The sequence below is a fragment of the Pleurodeles waltl genome, chromosome 2_2, assembly GCF_031143425.1.
Source record: "Pleurodeles waltl isolate 20211129_DDA chromosome 2_2, aPleWal1.hap1.20221129, whole genome shotgun sequence".
NCBI lineage: Eukaryota > Metazoa > Chordata > Amphibia > Caudata > Salamandridae > Pleurodeles > Pleurodeles waltl.
The window spans coordinates 338965678-338983690 of NC_090439.1; the positions used below are offsets into that span (position 1 = coordinate 338965678).

The following is an 18013-nucleotide window of genomic DNA, read 5'->3' on the forward strand; positions in this document are numbered from 1 at the left end:
CTAAATTAATGGAAGTAAGTAATCCCACTACTCAAGATTTCACAAACAAACCGGCAACTCATTACACAACCAAGGCAGACACACTGGACTCCTATTTAAAACAGAAAAAAAACCATCAGCAAGAAACCTGTTTCCTGAAATCCCCTACAAGAGTAAACCAACCCAGCCTCTGCCCTCCTTCAAACAAATATCACAAGGTGAATTTATGGATTTGGTCAAAGCAAGCAGGCCTTCCTGTTGCCCTTCTGACCCTTGTCCACCACACATTTTCAAGAACATTATTTTATCTAATACTGCTGCCAAAACTGCGAGAAGAATCATCAATATCACTTTAACTACAGGAACTTTTCCTGAAGACCTAAAAAAGGCATACATTTTGTCAACACCAGAGCAGCACGCACTCTATTGGCGACAAAAATGCAACACTCTCAAAACAAAGTAATTTATGCATTGTGCTGATATGTTGTGGTTTAACCTTTTGCATTGCAGAGTTCAATCCTGAAAACTTATTTTTAATATGCGTACAAATACTGTTCCTTTGCAACGTATTGCTGCTGGTTTTCAGAGTGTGTTAGGGTGTGGCCCCTCTCCAGGGCCTTCCAGAGACTTTCCCTGCAACATGCCTGGGCGTGGTTCTGGGCTGGGCCAAGACTCTATAAAAGAGAGCCAGCCTAACTCCCAGTGCTCACTATTCAGAGGTCCCGTGCAGAGCAGCAGCTTCTTCCTGAGCTCCTGTCCCGGCGGCCTATTTGGATCTTCCAGTCTTCTGCCCTTCATCCTTCATTGGTGATCATTGTTCCAGGCGGTAAGACGGTGGTTGGACTGTCTTGACACCGTTATTGAGAATTTTCATATTCTTGGTTTAACTCTTAAAAGAGTAACAGATTACTTGCGTACTACCATTTCTTGACATTTATATGGTAGTTTACAAATAGGCAAGACGCGCTATTTGTTTCATAAAGGTTTGACTTTGTTATTCATTGCGTGCTACCATTTCTTGACATTGGCATGGTGGCTTAAGAATCGACAAGACGCGCAATTTGTTTTATGGTGTTTAAACATTGTTGTCCATTGCGCGCTACTATTTCTTGACATTTACATGATGTTTTACGAATTGGCAAGACGCGCAAATCGTTTCATGAGGATTTAGCTTTGTTGTTCATTGCGCGCTACCATTTCTTGACATTTACATGGTGGCTTAAGAATCGGCAAAAGAAGCGCGATTCGTTTCATTGTACTTTGATCTTGTTATTTATTGTGAGCTGTTATTTCTTGACATTTACATCGTGTTTTACGAATCAGCAAGACCCGCGATTTAATTAATGATGATTTGACTTTGATATTCATTGCGTGCTACCATTTCTTGATATTTTACATGGTGACACTCGAATCGGCAAGACGCACGATTCTCTCCTCGAGTTTATTTATTGTTGTTTATTGTATGCCACTATTCTAAGATATTTATTATGAAATATTCGAGTTGACAAGTTATGTGATTTGTTTCCTGAATCCATATTGTTTTATTCATGGTGAACAATTCTTTTATGGTGTTTACTATATATATATATATATATATATATATATATATATATATATATATATATATGCAATATGCGCAATTTGTGTTGAAACATTTTAAGAGTACACAGAAGGCCAGAGTTTCTAGATGCAATATTGTATGGTCCTAGTATACATTCTCAAAACAGGATTTATATGACTGGTTTAAAATTTAGTAAGAATGTTTTTCTGATCCTCATGTAAAGGAAAGTACTTGAATAAGAAAGTTTTCATTTAATTCATCTTGATTCCCCTACAGGTATCCGGCCATCTTGAAACTTAGTCATTTTAAACTTAACTCTTAGATTGTTCATGTTTTCAGAGTGACTAGGCTTAGAATCATAGTCTAGTATAGATTTCAGGAGATATAATTTTCATATTGCGTATTCTAACCTTTTTCTTACTACAGGTCTCCTTCCCAGTTGTTCCCTTCCTAATCCCCTTTTCCCCTCTTGAACTCTCTCAGTCTCTGTGATTTATCTATCAGAGTCTTGGAGCTGCTCAGTGGTGCAGACCCCGAGGATCTGGTGACTCTGACACATTTATCCGTTATTAAAGAAAAGAAACCTAGACCCGCATGACCCCAACAACTACAGACCAATTACAAATAGACCTTTCCTGGGCAAACTGGAAGGAAGGGCAGCAATCGCCCAGATGTCACAATTTATTGAAGACAACTTCATACTTTCAGACTACCAAATTGGATTCCGCCCAGGAAGAGGCCCTGAATTAGCACTCATAGCAATCTGGAGTGATCTTAAAAACACAGTCGACCGCAATGGAGTTGCTCCACTACTTCTCTTGAACCTCTCAGCTGCCTTTGACCATGACATCCTAATTCAAAGGCTCACAAAGCCAGCATAGAAGGGACTGCCTTCGACTGGATTACATCCTAACTTCAAAATAGAACTAATATTATATATTCTGCCTCCTTCTCGTCCAAACCCTACCTCACAAAAGCAGAGGTTGGCAAGGATCAATTATCTCACCTATGCTTTACAACATCTACATGGTCATTACCAGAACTGATTAATGATATTCAACTCACATGCTACAACCATGCAGATGACACACAAATACTACTTAAATTGGAATGCCCCAAAGACATTGAAAGCTCACAAATCTTCAGTTGCCTCAGAGCTGTTGATCAGTGGATGACTTGGAGCCATCTCAAACTGAATGCTTCCAAAATGTAAATACTCACATGTGGCGACTGGAAACAGTAGTTAAAAACCTTGGAATTACCAAGGACTCCAAGCTAACAATCAATGCCAAAGTGGACAAATTAGCACGATCAAGCTTCATCACCTTGAAGAATCTGCAACGCACCTTCCTCCACTTTGGAATTCCACACAATGTGCAGGCTACTATCTCTCTTGTAATATCTAAACTCGATTATGCCAATGGCCTCTACCATGCATCATCTCTATCTATTATGAAAAAACTACAACGTATTCAGAACTCAGCTGCCAGGCTACTATTACATGCAAAGCCACAAGCCCACATCTCCCCTGCCTTGAAAGCATTATACTGGTTACCGGTTGCCAGAAGATCCACATTCAAGCTGCTTTGTATCACCCACAAGACTATACATGGAACAGGACCACTTTTCACAAAGAAACAAAATAATCAAATACATTTAACAAAGAAAACTCTGCTCACGATTGGCACACCTCCTTAAAACAACACCATCCAAGAAAATGACAATAGGTGGTACATCCTTCTCTGTTCAAGCAGCCAAACTATGGATTTTGTTAACCCCAAATATAAGCTCCACGGATAACTATCTTGTCTTCAGATGCCTACTCAAGATTTGGCTTTTTCCTTGATAACCACCATATCCAAACAGCAATCGACTGCATATGTCTAATAAATATTTATAATCTGATTATGTGAATATTCTAGATATGTACAGTTCTTTAAGAAATATGTAGTTACTATTTCATAATAATAAATTATATACATACTCTTTAAGCCTGTTTAACAAATGTATATTTGCTCACAATATATGGGAAATGTCATTTACCCAGTGTACATCTGTTCGTGGCATTAGTCGCTGCAGATTCACATGCTGTGCACATCCCGCCATCTGGTGTTGGGCTCGGAGTGTTACAAGTTGTTTTTCTTCGAAGAAGTCTTTTCGAGTCACGAGACCAAGGGACTCCTCCCATTTCGACTCCATTGCGCATGGGCGTCGACTCCATCTTAGATTGTTTTCCACGCTGAGGGTGAGGTAGGAGTTGTGTATGCTAGTAATAGTGCCCATGCAATGAAGTGAATGCGTATGTACATAATGAAGTTTCAAGTACTATATTTACAAATGTACAAATGTTTAAGATCTACTTCTAAACGGCTACAGGCTCCCGGGGAGGCGGGTGGGCGCATGTGAATCTGCAGCGACTAATGCCACGAACGGATGTACACTGGGTAAGTGACATTTTCCGTTCGATGGCATGTGTAGCTGCAGATACACATGCTGTGCATAGACTAGTAAGCAGTTATCTCCCCAAAAGCGGTGGTTCAGCCTGTAGGAGTTGAAGTAGTTTGAAATAATGTTCTTAGTACAGCTTGACCTACTGTTGCTTGTTGTGCAGTTAACACATCTACACAGTAGTGCTTGGTAAATGTATGAGGCGTAGACCATGTCGCTGCCTTACATATTTCGTTCATTGGAATATTTCCTAGAAAGGCCATGGTAGCACCCTTCTTTCTGGTTGAGTGTGCCTTTGGTGTAATAGGCAGTTCTATTTTAGCTTTAAGATAGCAGGTTTGAATGCACTTAACTATCCATCTAGCAATGCCTTGTTTTGAAATTGGATTTCCTGTATGAGGTTTTTGAAAGGCGATAAATAGTTGTTTTGTCTTTCGAATTAGTTTTGTTCTGTCAATGTAGTACATTAGTGCTCTTTTGATGTCTAATGTATGTAGTGCTCTTTCAGCTACAGAATCTGGCTGTGGGAAGAACACTGGTAATTCTACCGTTTGATTCAAGTGGAACAGTGAGATTACTTTTGGTAAAAATTTAGGATTGGTCCGTAGAACAACTTTATTCTTGTGTATTTGAATAAATGGTTCTTGAATGGTAAATGCTTGAATTTCACTCACTCTTCTTAGAGATGTGATGGCAATTAAAAATGCTACTTTCCACGTTAAGTATTGCATTTCACAAGATTGCATGGGCTCAAAAGGTGGACCCATGAGTCGTGTTAAGACAATGTTGAGGTTCCATGAAGGAACTGGTGGTGTTCTTGGTGGTATAATTCTCCTTCCATAAACACTTTTATGACTGGTATCCTAAACAATGAAGTTGAGTGCGTAATTTGCAGGTAAGCTGAAATTGCCGTAAGATGTATTTTAATGGAAGAGAAAGCTAGTTTAGATTTTTGCAAATGTAGTAAGTATCCTACTATTTCTTTTGCAGATGCGTGTAAAGGTTGAATTTGATTATTATGGCAGTAATAAACAAATCTTTTCCACTTATTTGCATAGCAGTGTCTAGTGGTAGGTTTTCTAGCTTGTTTTATGACCTCCATACATTCCTGTGTGAGGTCTAAGTGCCCGAATTCTAGGATTTCAGGAGCCAAATTGCTAGATTCAGCGATGCTGGATTTGGATGTCTGATCTGTTGTTTGTGTTGTGTTAACAGATCTGGTCTGTTTGGCAGTTTGACATGAGGTACTACTGATAGGTCTAGTAGTGTTGTGTACCAAGGTTGCCTTGCCCATGTTGGTGCTATTAGTATGAGTTTGAGTTTGTTTTGACTCAACTTGTTTACTAGATATGGAAGAAGTGGGAGAGGGGGAAAAGCGTACGCAAATATCCCTGACCAGTTCATCCATAGTGCATTGCCCTGAGACTGATGTTGTGGGTACCTGGATGCGAAGTTTTGGCATTTTTAGTTTTCTTTTGTTGCAAATAGATCTATTTGTGGCGTTCCCCACATTCTGAAGTAAGTGTTCAGTATTTGGGGGTGAATTTCCCATTCGTGGATCTGTTGGTGATCCCGAGAGATTGTCTGCTAACTGATTCTGAATCCCTGGAATAAATTGTGCTATTAGGCGAATGTGGTTGTGAATCGCCCAATGCCATTTTTTTTGTGTTAGGAGACACAACTGTGTCGAGTGTGTTCCTCCCTGTTTGTTGAGGTAATACATTGTTGTCATGTTGTCTGTTTTGACAAGAGTGTATTTATGGGTTATTATGGGTTGAAATGCTTTGAGCGCTAGAAACACAGCTAACAGTTCTAAGTGGTTTATATGAAACTGTCTTTGCTGAATGTCCCATTGTCCTTGGATGCTGTGCTGATTGAGGTGTGCTCCCCACCCTGTCATGGATGCATCTGTCGTTATTACGTATTGTGGCACTGGGTCTTGAAAAGGCCGCCCTTGGTTTAAATTTATACTGTTCCACCATTGAAGCGAGATGTATGTTTGGCGGTCTATCAACACCAGATCTAGAAGTTGACCCTGTGCCTGTGACCACTGTGATGCTAGGCACTGTTGTAAGGGCCGCATGTGCAACCTTGCGTTTGGGATAATGGCTATGCATGAGGACATCATGCCTAGGAGTTTCATTACTAATTTGACCTGTATCTTTTGGTTTGGATACATGGCTTGTATTACATTGTGGAATGTTTGGACTCTTTGTGGACTTGGAGTGGCAATTCCTTTTACTGTGTTGATTGTTGCTCCTAGGTATTGCTGTGTTTGACACGGCAGAAGGTGTGACTTTGAGTAATTGATTGAGAAGCCTAGTTTGTGTAGGGTTTCTATGACATAATTTGTGTGTTGTGAACACTGTATTTGTGTGTTGTTTTTGATTAACCAATCGTCTAGGTACGGGAACACGTGTATTTGCTGCCTTCTGATATGTGCAGCTACTACTGCTAGACATTTTGTAAAAACTCTTGGCGCAGTTGTTATTCCGAATGGCAACACTTTGAATTGGTAATGTATCCCTTGGAATACAAACCTTAGGTACTTTCTGTGTGAAGGATGTATTGGTATATGGAAATATGCATCCTTTAGATCCAGTGTTGTCATGTAGTCTTGTTGTTTGAGCAGTGGGATTACTTCTTGTAATGTAACCATGTGAAAGTGGTCTGATTTGATGTATGTATTTAATATTCTGAGATCTAGTATAGGTCTTAGAGTTTTGTCTTTTTTGGGTATCAGAAAGTACAGTGAGTAAACTCCTGTGTTTAGTTCTTGTTTTAGTACTAATTCTATTGCCTCTTTTTGGAGCAATGCTTGAACTTCTAATCCTAGAAGATTTATATGTTGTTTTGACATACTGTGTGTTTTCGGTGGGACTGTTGGAGGGAATTCGAGAAATTCTATGCAATAACCATGCTGGATAATTGCTAGTACCCAAGTATCTGTTGTTATCTCCTCCCAATGTTTGTAAAATTGGCTTAGTCTTCCCCCCACAGGTGTTATGTGATGGGGATGTGTGACTTGTAAGTCACTGCTTATTTTGAGGACTTTTGGGGCTTTGGAATTTTCCTCTATTTTTTTGGAATTGTCCCCCTCTATATTGCCCCCGAAAACTTCCCCGCTGATATTGGCTTTGGTAAGTGGGCCTTGTTTGTGATGTTGTGGTTTCTGTAGGTTGTCCTCGAAACCCTCCACTAAAAGGTGTTTTGCGAAATGTGCCTCTGCTCTGCGGGGAGTAGAGTGCGCCCATGGCTTTTGCTGTATCAGTGTCTTTCTTGAGTTTATCTATAGCAGTGTCGACTTCCAGCCCAAACAACTGCTGTTCATTAAATGGCATATTTAGCATGGCTTGTTGAATTTCCGGCTTGAAACCTGACGTGCGCAGCCATGCGTGCCTTCTTATTGTTATTGCAGTATTTACTGTCCTTGCACCCGTATCTGCTGCATCCATTGAAGACCGTATCTGATTATTAAAGATACTTTGTCCTTCTTCCACCACTTGTTGTGCTCTTTTTTGGAACTCCTTGGGTAAGTGTTCTATCAAATGTTGCATCTCATCCCAGTGAGCTCTATCATATCTTGCCAAAAGTGCTTGTGAATTGGCAATGCGCCATTGGTTTGCTGCTTGTGCTGCAACCCTTTTGCCCGCAGCATCAAATTTGCGACTCTCTTTGTCTGGAGGTGGTGCGTCCCCTGAGGTATGAGAGTTTGCTCTCTTACGAGCTGCCCTGACAACTACTGAGTCTGGTGTTAACTGGGTTGTAATATAAACAGGATCTGTTGGCGGTGGCTTGTACTTTTTCTCCACCCTTGGAGTTATGGCTCGGCCTTTGACAGGATCCTGAAAGATTTGTTTTGAATGTTTTAGCATTCCTGGGAGCATAGGTAGTCTTTGGTATTGGCTATGAGTGGAGGATAGCGTGTTAAACAAAAAGTCATCCTCAATTGGTTCGGAATGTAAGGTGACGTTATGGAAAGCAGCTGCCCTTGCGATCACCTGTGTGTAAGATGTACTGTCCTCAGGAGGGGACAGCCTGGCAGGGTACGAGTCTGGGCTATTGTCCGATACTGGAGCATCGTAAAGGTCCCATGCATCGGGATCATCTTGACTCATGGCAGTATGAGTTGGGGAGTGCATCAGTGGAGGAGTTGCTACTGGTGATGTGTGCACTGATGGTGGTAGAGTTGTTTTCTTTGCCACCTTTGCCTGTGGCTCCTTGTCCTTTTTTTGAAAGGCAAGTTTTCTTTTTATTTTAATTGGGGGAAGAGTGGTTATCTTCCCTGTGTCTTGATGAATGTGGAGCCTCCTTTGAGTATAGTCTGGCTCTACAGCTTGAAGTTCCTCTCCAAATCTATGTTTTTGCATTTGGGAGGACAATCCTTGTTCCTCTGTATAGGAACCTGTTTTCGGCTCCGAGGCTGGATGTTTCGGAACCGAAACTTTTTCGGACGTCTTTTTAGGCTCCGAAGAAACCTTTGTAATTTTCGGCGTGGTGGTTTCTCGGTGCCGAATTTGTTCGGTGCCGCTGTCACGGTGCCGAAATTTCTCAGAGCCGATGTCTCGGGTCCGAGATTGCTGTGTGGCGGTATCTCGACCGGAGTTGGATGACTTCGACACCAGCGTGCCCTTTTTCGGTGCCTTGGCTCTGTCACCTATTTTTTGGGTTAAGCCATGGCCTGTTGGCGGTGGCGTCCCCTGGGCTTTTGTTGACTTCTCGTGAGTCTTATGTTTCGACGTCTTACTCACGGTTTTTGGCATTTCTTCGGCCTCGAGCTCTTCCGAGTCCGACTCTTGGATAGAGAAAGCTTCCTCTTCCTCCTCGAAAAGTTCTTGTCCTGTCGGCGTCGACGCCATCTGCAGTCTTCTGGCTCTTCGGTCTCTTAACGTCTTTGTGGACCGAAACGCTCGACAGGCCTCACAAGTATCTTCCTTGTGCTCTGGGGACAAGCACAAGTTACAGACCAGATGCTGATCCGTATACGGATACTTGTTATGGCATTTTGGACAGAAGCGGAATGAGGTCCGTTCCATCAGCCTTGAAGTCGCACGTGGCCGGGCCGACCAGCCCCGACGGGGGATCGAAAAAACCCCGAAGGGCCACCGGAGCTCTTCAAAATTCGGTGTCGATCTGTTGTAACTAACCCGATACCGAACGCAAACAATACCGACGTTTTTTCCGAGATTCTAACTAACTTTCCGTCTAGAAACACGGAGCGAAAAGGAACACGTCCGAACCCGATGGCGGAAAAAAAACAATCTAAGATGGAGTCGACGCCCATGCGCAATGGAGTCGAAATGGGAGGAGTCCCTCGGTCTCGTGACTCGAAAAGACTTCTTCGAAGAAAAACAACTTGTAACACTCCGAGCCCAACACCAGATGGCGGGATGTGCACAGCATGTGTATCTGCAGCTACACATGCCATCGAACATATATATATATATACATATATATATATATATATACATATATATATATATATATATATATATATATATATATATATGTATATATATAATTATAAAATAAACCTTTCAGTCCCTTTTCAGACAGCAAGAAGAAGTTGCACCCAACATGTCTGCATTTCAATCTTAATTCTTTATTGGATACACATTTACTTAAACATAGCTTATTAAATGTAGAATCGGGTACATATGAGGTAGAGACAAAGGCCCTAATTTCGACCTCGGTGGTCTTTTTTCAAGAACGCCGTGCTGAAGACCGCCAGTGCAGGCGGTTTTCCGCGTTGCGTATTATGACTGCTGGCAGCCCTCCGTCCTTTTTCGGACGGAGAGCCGCCAGCAGCCATACTGGCGGTCGGCAGGGAAGTGGAGGTTGCTCCACCTCCACCGCCCCGTCATCAGAACACCGCCCACCGAATCACGTCCCATGATTCGGTGTGGCGGTGTTCTGGTGACGGGGTGCTGGCGGCGGAGCAGCCCCCATGGATCCCGTCCCCTCCCGGAGGATCAACGGACAAGGTAAGTTGATCGTCCATTAGGGGAGGGGGGTGTTGTGTGCGTGCATGGGGGTGTGCGGATGAGTATGTAGAGGAGGTGAGTGAGTGCGTGTATGCATGCGGGGAGTGTGTTGTGTGTATGGGAAATGTGTGAGGGTCGGTCTGTGTGCATGTCTGTTTGTATGTGTGTGGGTGTGATTGTATTGTATGTGTGCGTGTAGGGATGTGTGTATGTGCATGTTGGGGGTGGGGAGGGGATGTGTGTATGTGCATGTTGGGGTGGGGGTGGGGAGGGGGGTCCTGCCACCTTTGGGGGGTGGCAGGGGGTGAGGGGGGGGGTGTGGGGGGAGGACTCAGGTTGGGGGGGGGTGGGAGAGACCCCTATCAGTGCCAGGAAAGGAATTCCCTTGCACTGATAGTGCCTACCGCCATGGATTTCGTGGCGGTTCCAAACCATCCGAAATCCATGGCCGTATGCAGGGTACTGATACCGCCGGCGGTCTGGTGACAGCCGCCAGGCTGGAGACCGAAGAGTCCAGCCCAGTGGTCATCACCGCCCTGGCGGTCGGAGTGGAGGAGTGGCAGGTGACCATGGCGGTAACCGCCATGGTCATAATTCAATTTTTTTTCCGCCGGTCTGTTGCCGGTATTACCGCCACTTCTCCCCTGTCCGCCAGGGTTGTAATGAGGGCCAAAATCTTTTCTCCACGCCGTTTGTGAACAAGGAGATATTAACTTTTAACTCACTGTGTAAACAATACGGGACAGACATTAATTGAGGATTTCAGTAACAAATATGAGCTGTATGTGTGCTGTAGTTCTCCTTTACTTACCCGACCTGTGTAATTAGGTATAAGCCGACGGCACGGTTACAATATTGTGAACTCTGTGAACTCTGCAAATGCAGAGACAGGTTTACATTCAAATGATATCTTTCCCTTTGGCTTCATGTACAAAGTGACACCGATGTCAGCAGTTGAATGACAAACGGCAAAATCTTTTGTCTCCGTCCTTTGTGAACAAAGATACATTAACTTTGTTTGTTTATTGAGTGATAGGATAAAGGACAGGCATTAGTTGTGGATTTCAGCAACTAATACAAGCTCCTTCGACGCAGTGTTTCTTTTGAAAGTGCCCGGTTCGTGAAGCGAGCAAGACCTATGCCAGCAGTCAAACTGAGGATCTGACACTGCAGGTAAAAGAACATAGGATATACACGAGTCCTTCATAAATAGACTATGGAGGTATGCTGATGAAATATTTTCAAGACTAGCAGTCAGACCGTCTGTGATTAATACATGATATTTCGCAGTCTCTTTGTGGTGGAAAGAATCCTCATATTATTGTATCCAAAATTAATGAGGCAATATGTCTGAGAATGGTGGAGGCACATAGTTTATTTAATGAAAATGCCACCAGTTCCACACACTTAACATATGGGGGCAAAGATGGAGACTCACAGGGGACTGGGCCCCTGAAGCAACAATTATGGCATTTAGAGAGGTTATGCAAAAAAGAAATAAATAGAATTTGGGAAGTAATTTCTTTAAATAACTATATTGAGGTATGTCGGGTCCCACGTGGTCTTAGAATACTGATTACTCCCATACATATCAACCCACATCCCAAATTGTTAGAAGAATGGTCCCTATTAATGGCAGCTACGTGTAAAAGTATGATGGAGCTCCTATCAAAATATGCAGCCATAGAATTGACACAAACCAGTGAGGAAATTGGTAAATTGAGGGCAGCATTAGAGAATCATGAGGCACAAGATGACATTAAGAAATTTTCTAAAGAAATGGAGGAAAGACTCAAGAAATATGAAGAAGAAATTAAATTGAGAAAGAGGAGGAAATTTATACGTGATAAAAATGACTATGCAATCGGACGTTGGTTTCCGCCCCCCGGCCCAGTGGGGATGTCTTAATGGCCTCCGTGGGAGTGCAGCCGCATTGGCGGTCGCACAGCAGATACAACCAAAGTTGTAATGAGGGCCTATGTGTTACCAACAGGGAAAAACAAGAGAATTAAAAAAATCCTTAGTTGCAATTCAGACTTTGCAATTTATGTGATAGTATGCCCCTGTGGGCTACAATATGTGGGTAGTCCGATTTTTCGCCTAAAGAAACGGATCCTGGAACACTGGAGAGTAATTACATTGCTGCAACTTACCCAGTGGCTCGCCATTGCAACTTGGTACATGCGGGAATGATAAACAAAATGACATTTTTTGGAATAGACAGAGTGCTGGGTACCCCTGGTGGGGGCGACACAGAGAGGAAATTAAGAAAGCTGGAATCCGAGTATATTATTCGGCTTAACAGTCGACATCCTTGGGGTTTAAATAAGGACGAGGAACTCTTTGTACATATTGGTTAGTCAACTTGAGAGATGATGGTTCATGGGTGTCAATAGTCATTCAGGGCTTTATTTAATTTAATTGGGTTATGATGATTTTCATTGTAAATGTGGCCACCCTACTAGTAATAGGAGAATTGTCATGATGTTTGTTTTCAATCTGATAACTGAATGGAAAAAGTGCTAAAGTAGAGTTAAGATTGATATGATTGGTTATGTGTAAATATATTTTGTATATATCGTAGGATCTACTTGAGGGTAATAAGAGTAAATTTCAAAACAAAACAAACAAAAAAAATCTTAAAATGTATTTTATGTCTATGATTTGTTAGGGGTTATATACCTAAGGTAGGAGGGGCCATGGTTATTTAGAATTTTTTCTTTTTGGGCTATTGAAGAAGACCGTGATGGCTGAAACGCGTTGCCCTGCTTTTGCATGTTAAATTAGAAAATGTGAAATTTGACAAGGATTTTTTGGTCTAAATAAACATTTCAGTTGTCTGGAGTGCCAGCGTCTGAACTTTGTTTGGTGGAATATTGGAATGGGTCCTGTGCCCATAATGGAGCACCAACCTAGCTATGCGAGCGCAGGAAGAACAGCAGGAGTTTTTCAAGATATATATAAATCTTTCAGTCCCTTTTTAGACAGCAAGAAGAAGTCGCACCCAACGTGTCTGCATTTCAATCTTAATTCTTTATTGGATACACATTTACTTAAACATAGATTATTAAATTTAGAATCGGGTACATATGAGGTAGAGACAGAATCAGCCTGCCTTCACTTATTTTCCTGTTGTAAAAATAGCTTTCTCAATTTTAGTTTACGTACAAAGAGGAATAATTCAATTCTAGTTCTACAGAAATCCAGGTCAGCTGTGGAACAAAATAATAACCCAAGTTCCAATAAAGATTGTTCTGCTGCAGTTAGCTGATGTTCAGAAAGGTTAATCACTGTAAGGGAACTCGCAACCTTAATTTTCTCTTCCCATGTCTTGTCAATCTCCCTCTGGGTATTGATTCTTTGGCTGTTCCAATTGCCTCTTCATATCCTTTTTCTCTTACATTGTTTCCTCCTCTTTCTCTTGATGGTCTGTCATGTGTAGTCTGATTTCTCTGTAAAAAACAATATTTGTCCAATGATGTAAAGGAAGAGATCCTTACAAGATATTATAATCCGATGAATAATTCTCAGAACTTGATTCCAATGTTGCCAATTCCTGTTTCCTCAATAAACTCACCTGTTTGTATTGCTTAATGGCATCATCAAATCTCCGCCCAAAAGTCCAAATTCTTTCCTGGGCATAGTCCTGCTTATCTCTTAAAATTTATGTCTCTTCCTTTGTTTTATTTCTTCCTCATATTTCTCCAATCTTTTCTCCATTTGACTCAAACAATTACTTATTACCTGTTGTTCAGGATGCTTATCCAAAATCTCCTTAATTTTAGCTATTTCTACTATTACTCGATCTTATTTCATGGAAGCATACTTCTCCAAACGTTTCATCACTGACTTACATGTGTCCATCATCAATTTTTACCATTCCTACAAAAGTTTCGGGTTGGGATTCAGACATGCGATAGTCATAAGAATCCTAAGACCACGTGGGACCCTCCCGACTTTAATATAATTCTCTAATGACATCACTTCCCAACATCTGTTGATCTCTTTTTTGGATAATTTCTCATAAAGTGTCAATTGCTGCTTAATCATAATACCCATAGTCTCATCCCCTTGGGTTAAGGTTCCCAGATTGACTGGAGATGACTCATCTGCTTCACTGAAAAGACTCTTGTCTGCTTCCAGACGTTTTTGGCGAGTTCCACTCATATTTTCCATCTGCCCTGAAACAAATCTCCTCAAAATGCTTCCAGAAGAAACTAAACTTCAAAAAGGATGCAAAAAACACATTTCACCCTACAACTTATATTAAGTCCAGTGACACCTCTGCTGTTTCATGTATTTCCAACAAAAGAAAAAGGAAGGAAAAATTTAATAAAATGTAATAGGGGAGGTAAACAGGCAAGGAACGGACCGCGTCCAAAGAACACGACCCCACCTGTCACCCACACCACCTCCTCTTCACATTAACTTGCCAAAATATTCCTTTAATGTGCTTTGTAATGTGCTTAAATGTCTCAGTATTCTATATAAAGTATAAAGTTAAAAAAAGTGGAAAGCTATCCGCGTTATCTCACTGAACCTCGAAACCACAACTCTCAGTGTCACTTAGGTCCACTCGCCGACGGGGACCTCAAAATCTCCCAAATGCTGAATTTCCACAAAACAGCTCACAAAATAATATAAATCCAGTCGGCAGTGAAGACTCCGTCAACTCGGTGATCCGAAGTGCACAAAGTCAACAGGACGCGGAATTCCATCAGTACTACGCTGTGTCACCGCATCCAGGAGCCACAACTCCCAGAAACACTTGGATACGTTTACCAGTGTTGACTCAAAAACACGTGTGGAAGGAAGCCGTCATGGCATTCCAGACTCCACTGTTCTTGAGAGGAGCGCAATCACATTGGTAGGTTCCTACGAATCCCATTAGTTATATAGGCACCATAAAAACAAAGAACAGTTCCCGTTGATTCCGAATGCTGATTCAAATAAATAGACGTCGACGGAAGACGGAATTTTTAATCAATCACAACAGTACCTGTGGCCCCTGTTTTTAATACCGTTTGGTCAGCACCAGCCTCATTTGGTGGATGAAGCCGGATTCAAGTAGAACTGTTGTCATTGATATATATATATATATATATATATATATATATATATGTATATATATATATATATATATATATATATATGTGTGCATGTGTGTATATGTGGTGTATATACATATATGTGTGTATATTATTCAATGCTTAACATGTTCATAGGTGATTGTATAGCTCCTAGATAAATTGTTATATTAGATACCTATGAATCCCTGCTTTATTTTTTATATCACCATGAGCAAATGTTCTCTTAACTATTTAATAGCAAGCATTTCTCTATTGAAAAATTGAGGAAAGATAAATGAATGCCAGGAAAGTACACTTATTTATTAACTTCAAATATTACAAATCTTGAAAGTCTGTGTTTATACAATACAACTTTACTTCTCATATTATTATATCCATTATTATATTCCTTGCCCATATATTCCTTTGCTATGTATTTACATGTCTATTTATTTGTTACTCTAGTCCTACCGTACTAGAGAAAAAATAAATAAAAATAATACAATTAAATAAATAAATCAAAAATAAATAAATATGAATAAATAAATTAAATAAAAATGACTCCCCATCCCTCTATGTCTCTATCAATCTAGCCTCCATTCCCACTCTGACTCATCCCAAACCCATTCTACTACTTTGATCTCTAAAATAACCCTGCCTAAGTTCTTCCCTACTCTACCGGTCCTGGTTCACCCCACACCTCAGTTTACTACTATCATCTCCCAAACAACCCTACTAAATTCTCCCTCATTTATCTCACCTTTGACTCATCCAAAATCCCTTCTGCTAATGTGATCTTCCTAACCCCTTTCAACAGACTCCTTCCTCCTCCATCTCTCCTTTACTCATACCCATCCTCATCCTATTACTATAAACTCACAATTAACACTTCTGGATTCTCCCCTCATCTATCCTTCCATTACTCTAGTCAATCCAACTAACAAACTCACATATCCTCTGGTCAAATTAACTCATACTAATACAAATACTGTACTCATATTTCCCTATACTAATCCACCACTAATTCCTCTTGGGTTTCAGAGTAGCGTGCTACTCACCAAAAAGCACTTTGACGCCTCGTCAATGATAGTAAGCACAATATAAATACAATACAATTACAAGTTCCAGTATATCCTATGGAACTTGCAAAACGTCAGGCAGGATATCCGTCACGTTTGTGACCGAGTATCCCATCCGCCAAGGTCATAATCAGGCCCTTTGTCTAGAAATAGGCCTAACAGGGGGAATTGTTTGTGTGATCTATAAGTTTAATATTATGTTGAACATAATATTAACTTGCAAGAATACAACTTCTGAGGTCACTGTTCTTCTTTCGTTATTGCAATCTTTCTAGGTGAATTGCCTTGGAGCTCTTTCTTCGTATGGAGCCTTAATATATATATATATAACACTGGGGTGCTACTGGGTGCACAAAGGTGACTATTAAATAATGATAAAATAAAGATTTTAAAAATAAACACTCTTCCCTATTAGCTCCACAAAATGTTACACGGATCAATTGCATTCACAAAGCACTACTTACAACAGATTATACCATCCACTAATCGAGAAAAATGGGCCAGATGTTCATGTGGAGATCTGATATCAAAGCAGACCTGGGAAGCTTCCACATTCTTATTTCTGTGTGCAGAGGACAAAATCAGCTCCTCACATTCATAATTGGTACGGTAAAAACAAACATTAAAGGGTGAGGAGTCACTCCCCACTGCACTTACCTCATCAGGAACAAGTGGCTCAATCATCGGGGCGTCCTCATGCCTTACGAGCCGGACTGGTGACGTGGACAGTCTCTTCTCCCACTCGTTGGTAGAGTCAGCAGAGGTTTCCAAGAACGTCCGCTTCAACTCACTTATATTCGTTTGGTGCTTCAACAACTCTTCTTGAGTTTTTTCAAGTTCCTAGATATCAGGCACAGAGGGGAGAAATGTGTTTTTGATGAGTTTTTAAACAAATGAAAGTTTTTTCCAATGAAAGTTCTTCATCTGGTTAGTCAAAAAGAGGTAAAGTTATACTTGGTAGGGGAAAGGTATCTGCAACTGGGTTCACAGCACTAACACAACACTGTGTAAATGTGGGGATTCCAATGGCATGTGTACAGGAGGTCTATGTGCAAACATCTGCTGTGTGTGCATTGGAACTAATCAAACAAAAAGTGGTTTGTGCACAAACAAAAGTATTAATCAACTCAAACACAAAGTCAAAGGGAGAACATCTGTTAAAATATACAGATAAAAAAAGAATAACAAGCTAAAACAATATACCTCCTGATCATTTTCAGAAGCAGGTTGGGAAACACATTTCATGCATCAGCTGGAGGGCCACGGGTTTGCCAGCAGCAAATCAACACACATGTACATGCACTGCTATGTGCCAATACCAACCTCTAACATAAGATTACTATGTTTGACATATACATTTTCACCCTTTATTCGCTTAATCAGACTACTCTGAAAAAAGTGAAAAAAAGAGGAAAGGTAAGGGACAGACAATGTAGCACACACCAACAATGATCTATGTATTACTTTACACAGTAACTGCCAAGACGTGTGCTGATAACACCAGAAACACCTAGAGTTCAGGTTCAATGTGCTGCACAAACCCTTTCTCCAATCTGTACCTGTGTTTTCACATCTGTATCTTCCTCCTGATCCGACTGGCAGCATAGGAAAAAAAATATGAAATAAACACCTCATCACAACGCATTCCAGTTGCACATGAGATGAACTATGCGCTCTTGGTGCAACGGATGTATGTACATCCACATAAAAAGTGAAACTGGAAACTTTGCAGACAAAGAAACCCAGTGTGTCTTACACTCTGACAAAAAGTCATAAAGCATAATTATGCTGACTATACCCGTCTCACTTCCAATACATCCTGCCACATACTTAATATGTTGCATTGCCCGTCAATACATTTAGGCAACCTAAATGGAAGAAGCAGAAACCATT

The 18013-nt window shown here is 41.1% G+C and overlaps 1 protein-coding gene across 33 annotated transcripts in view; it reads right to left on the reverse strand.

The window, feature by feature from the left end:
• Positions 1-18013, reverse strand: part of EPB41L3 (erythrocyte membrane protein band 4.1 like 3) — an 826134-nt gene that overhangs the window by 146730 nt on the left and 661391 nt on the right. For 19 of the 33 annotated variants that reach the window (XM_069219822.1, XM_069219839.1, XM_069219813.1 and 16 more), the window contains exons 14-15: positions 17680-17715; positions 16778-16960 (exon numbers count right to left, since the gene is read on the reverse strand). In XM_069219822.1, the coding sequence (XP_069075923.1) occupies positions 16778-16960; positions 17680-17715 (219 nt within the window). Of the gene's footprint in view, positions 1-16777; positions 16961-17443; positions 17510-17679; positions 17716-18013 lie in introns of all 33 variants that reach the window. The other 14 variants (XM_069219821.1, XM_069219810.1, XM_069219843.1 and 11 more) reach the window with 3 other exon arrangements.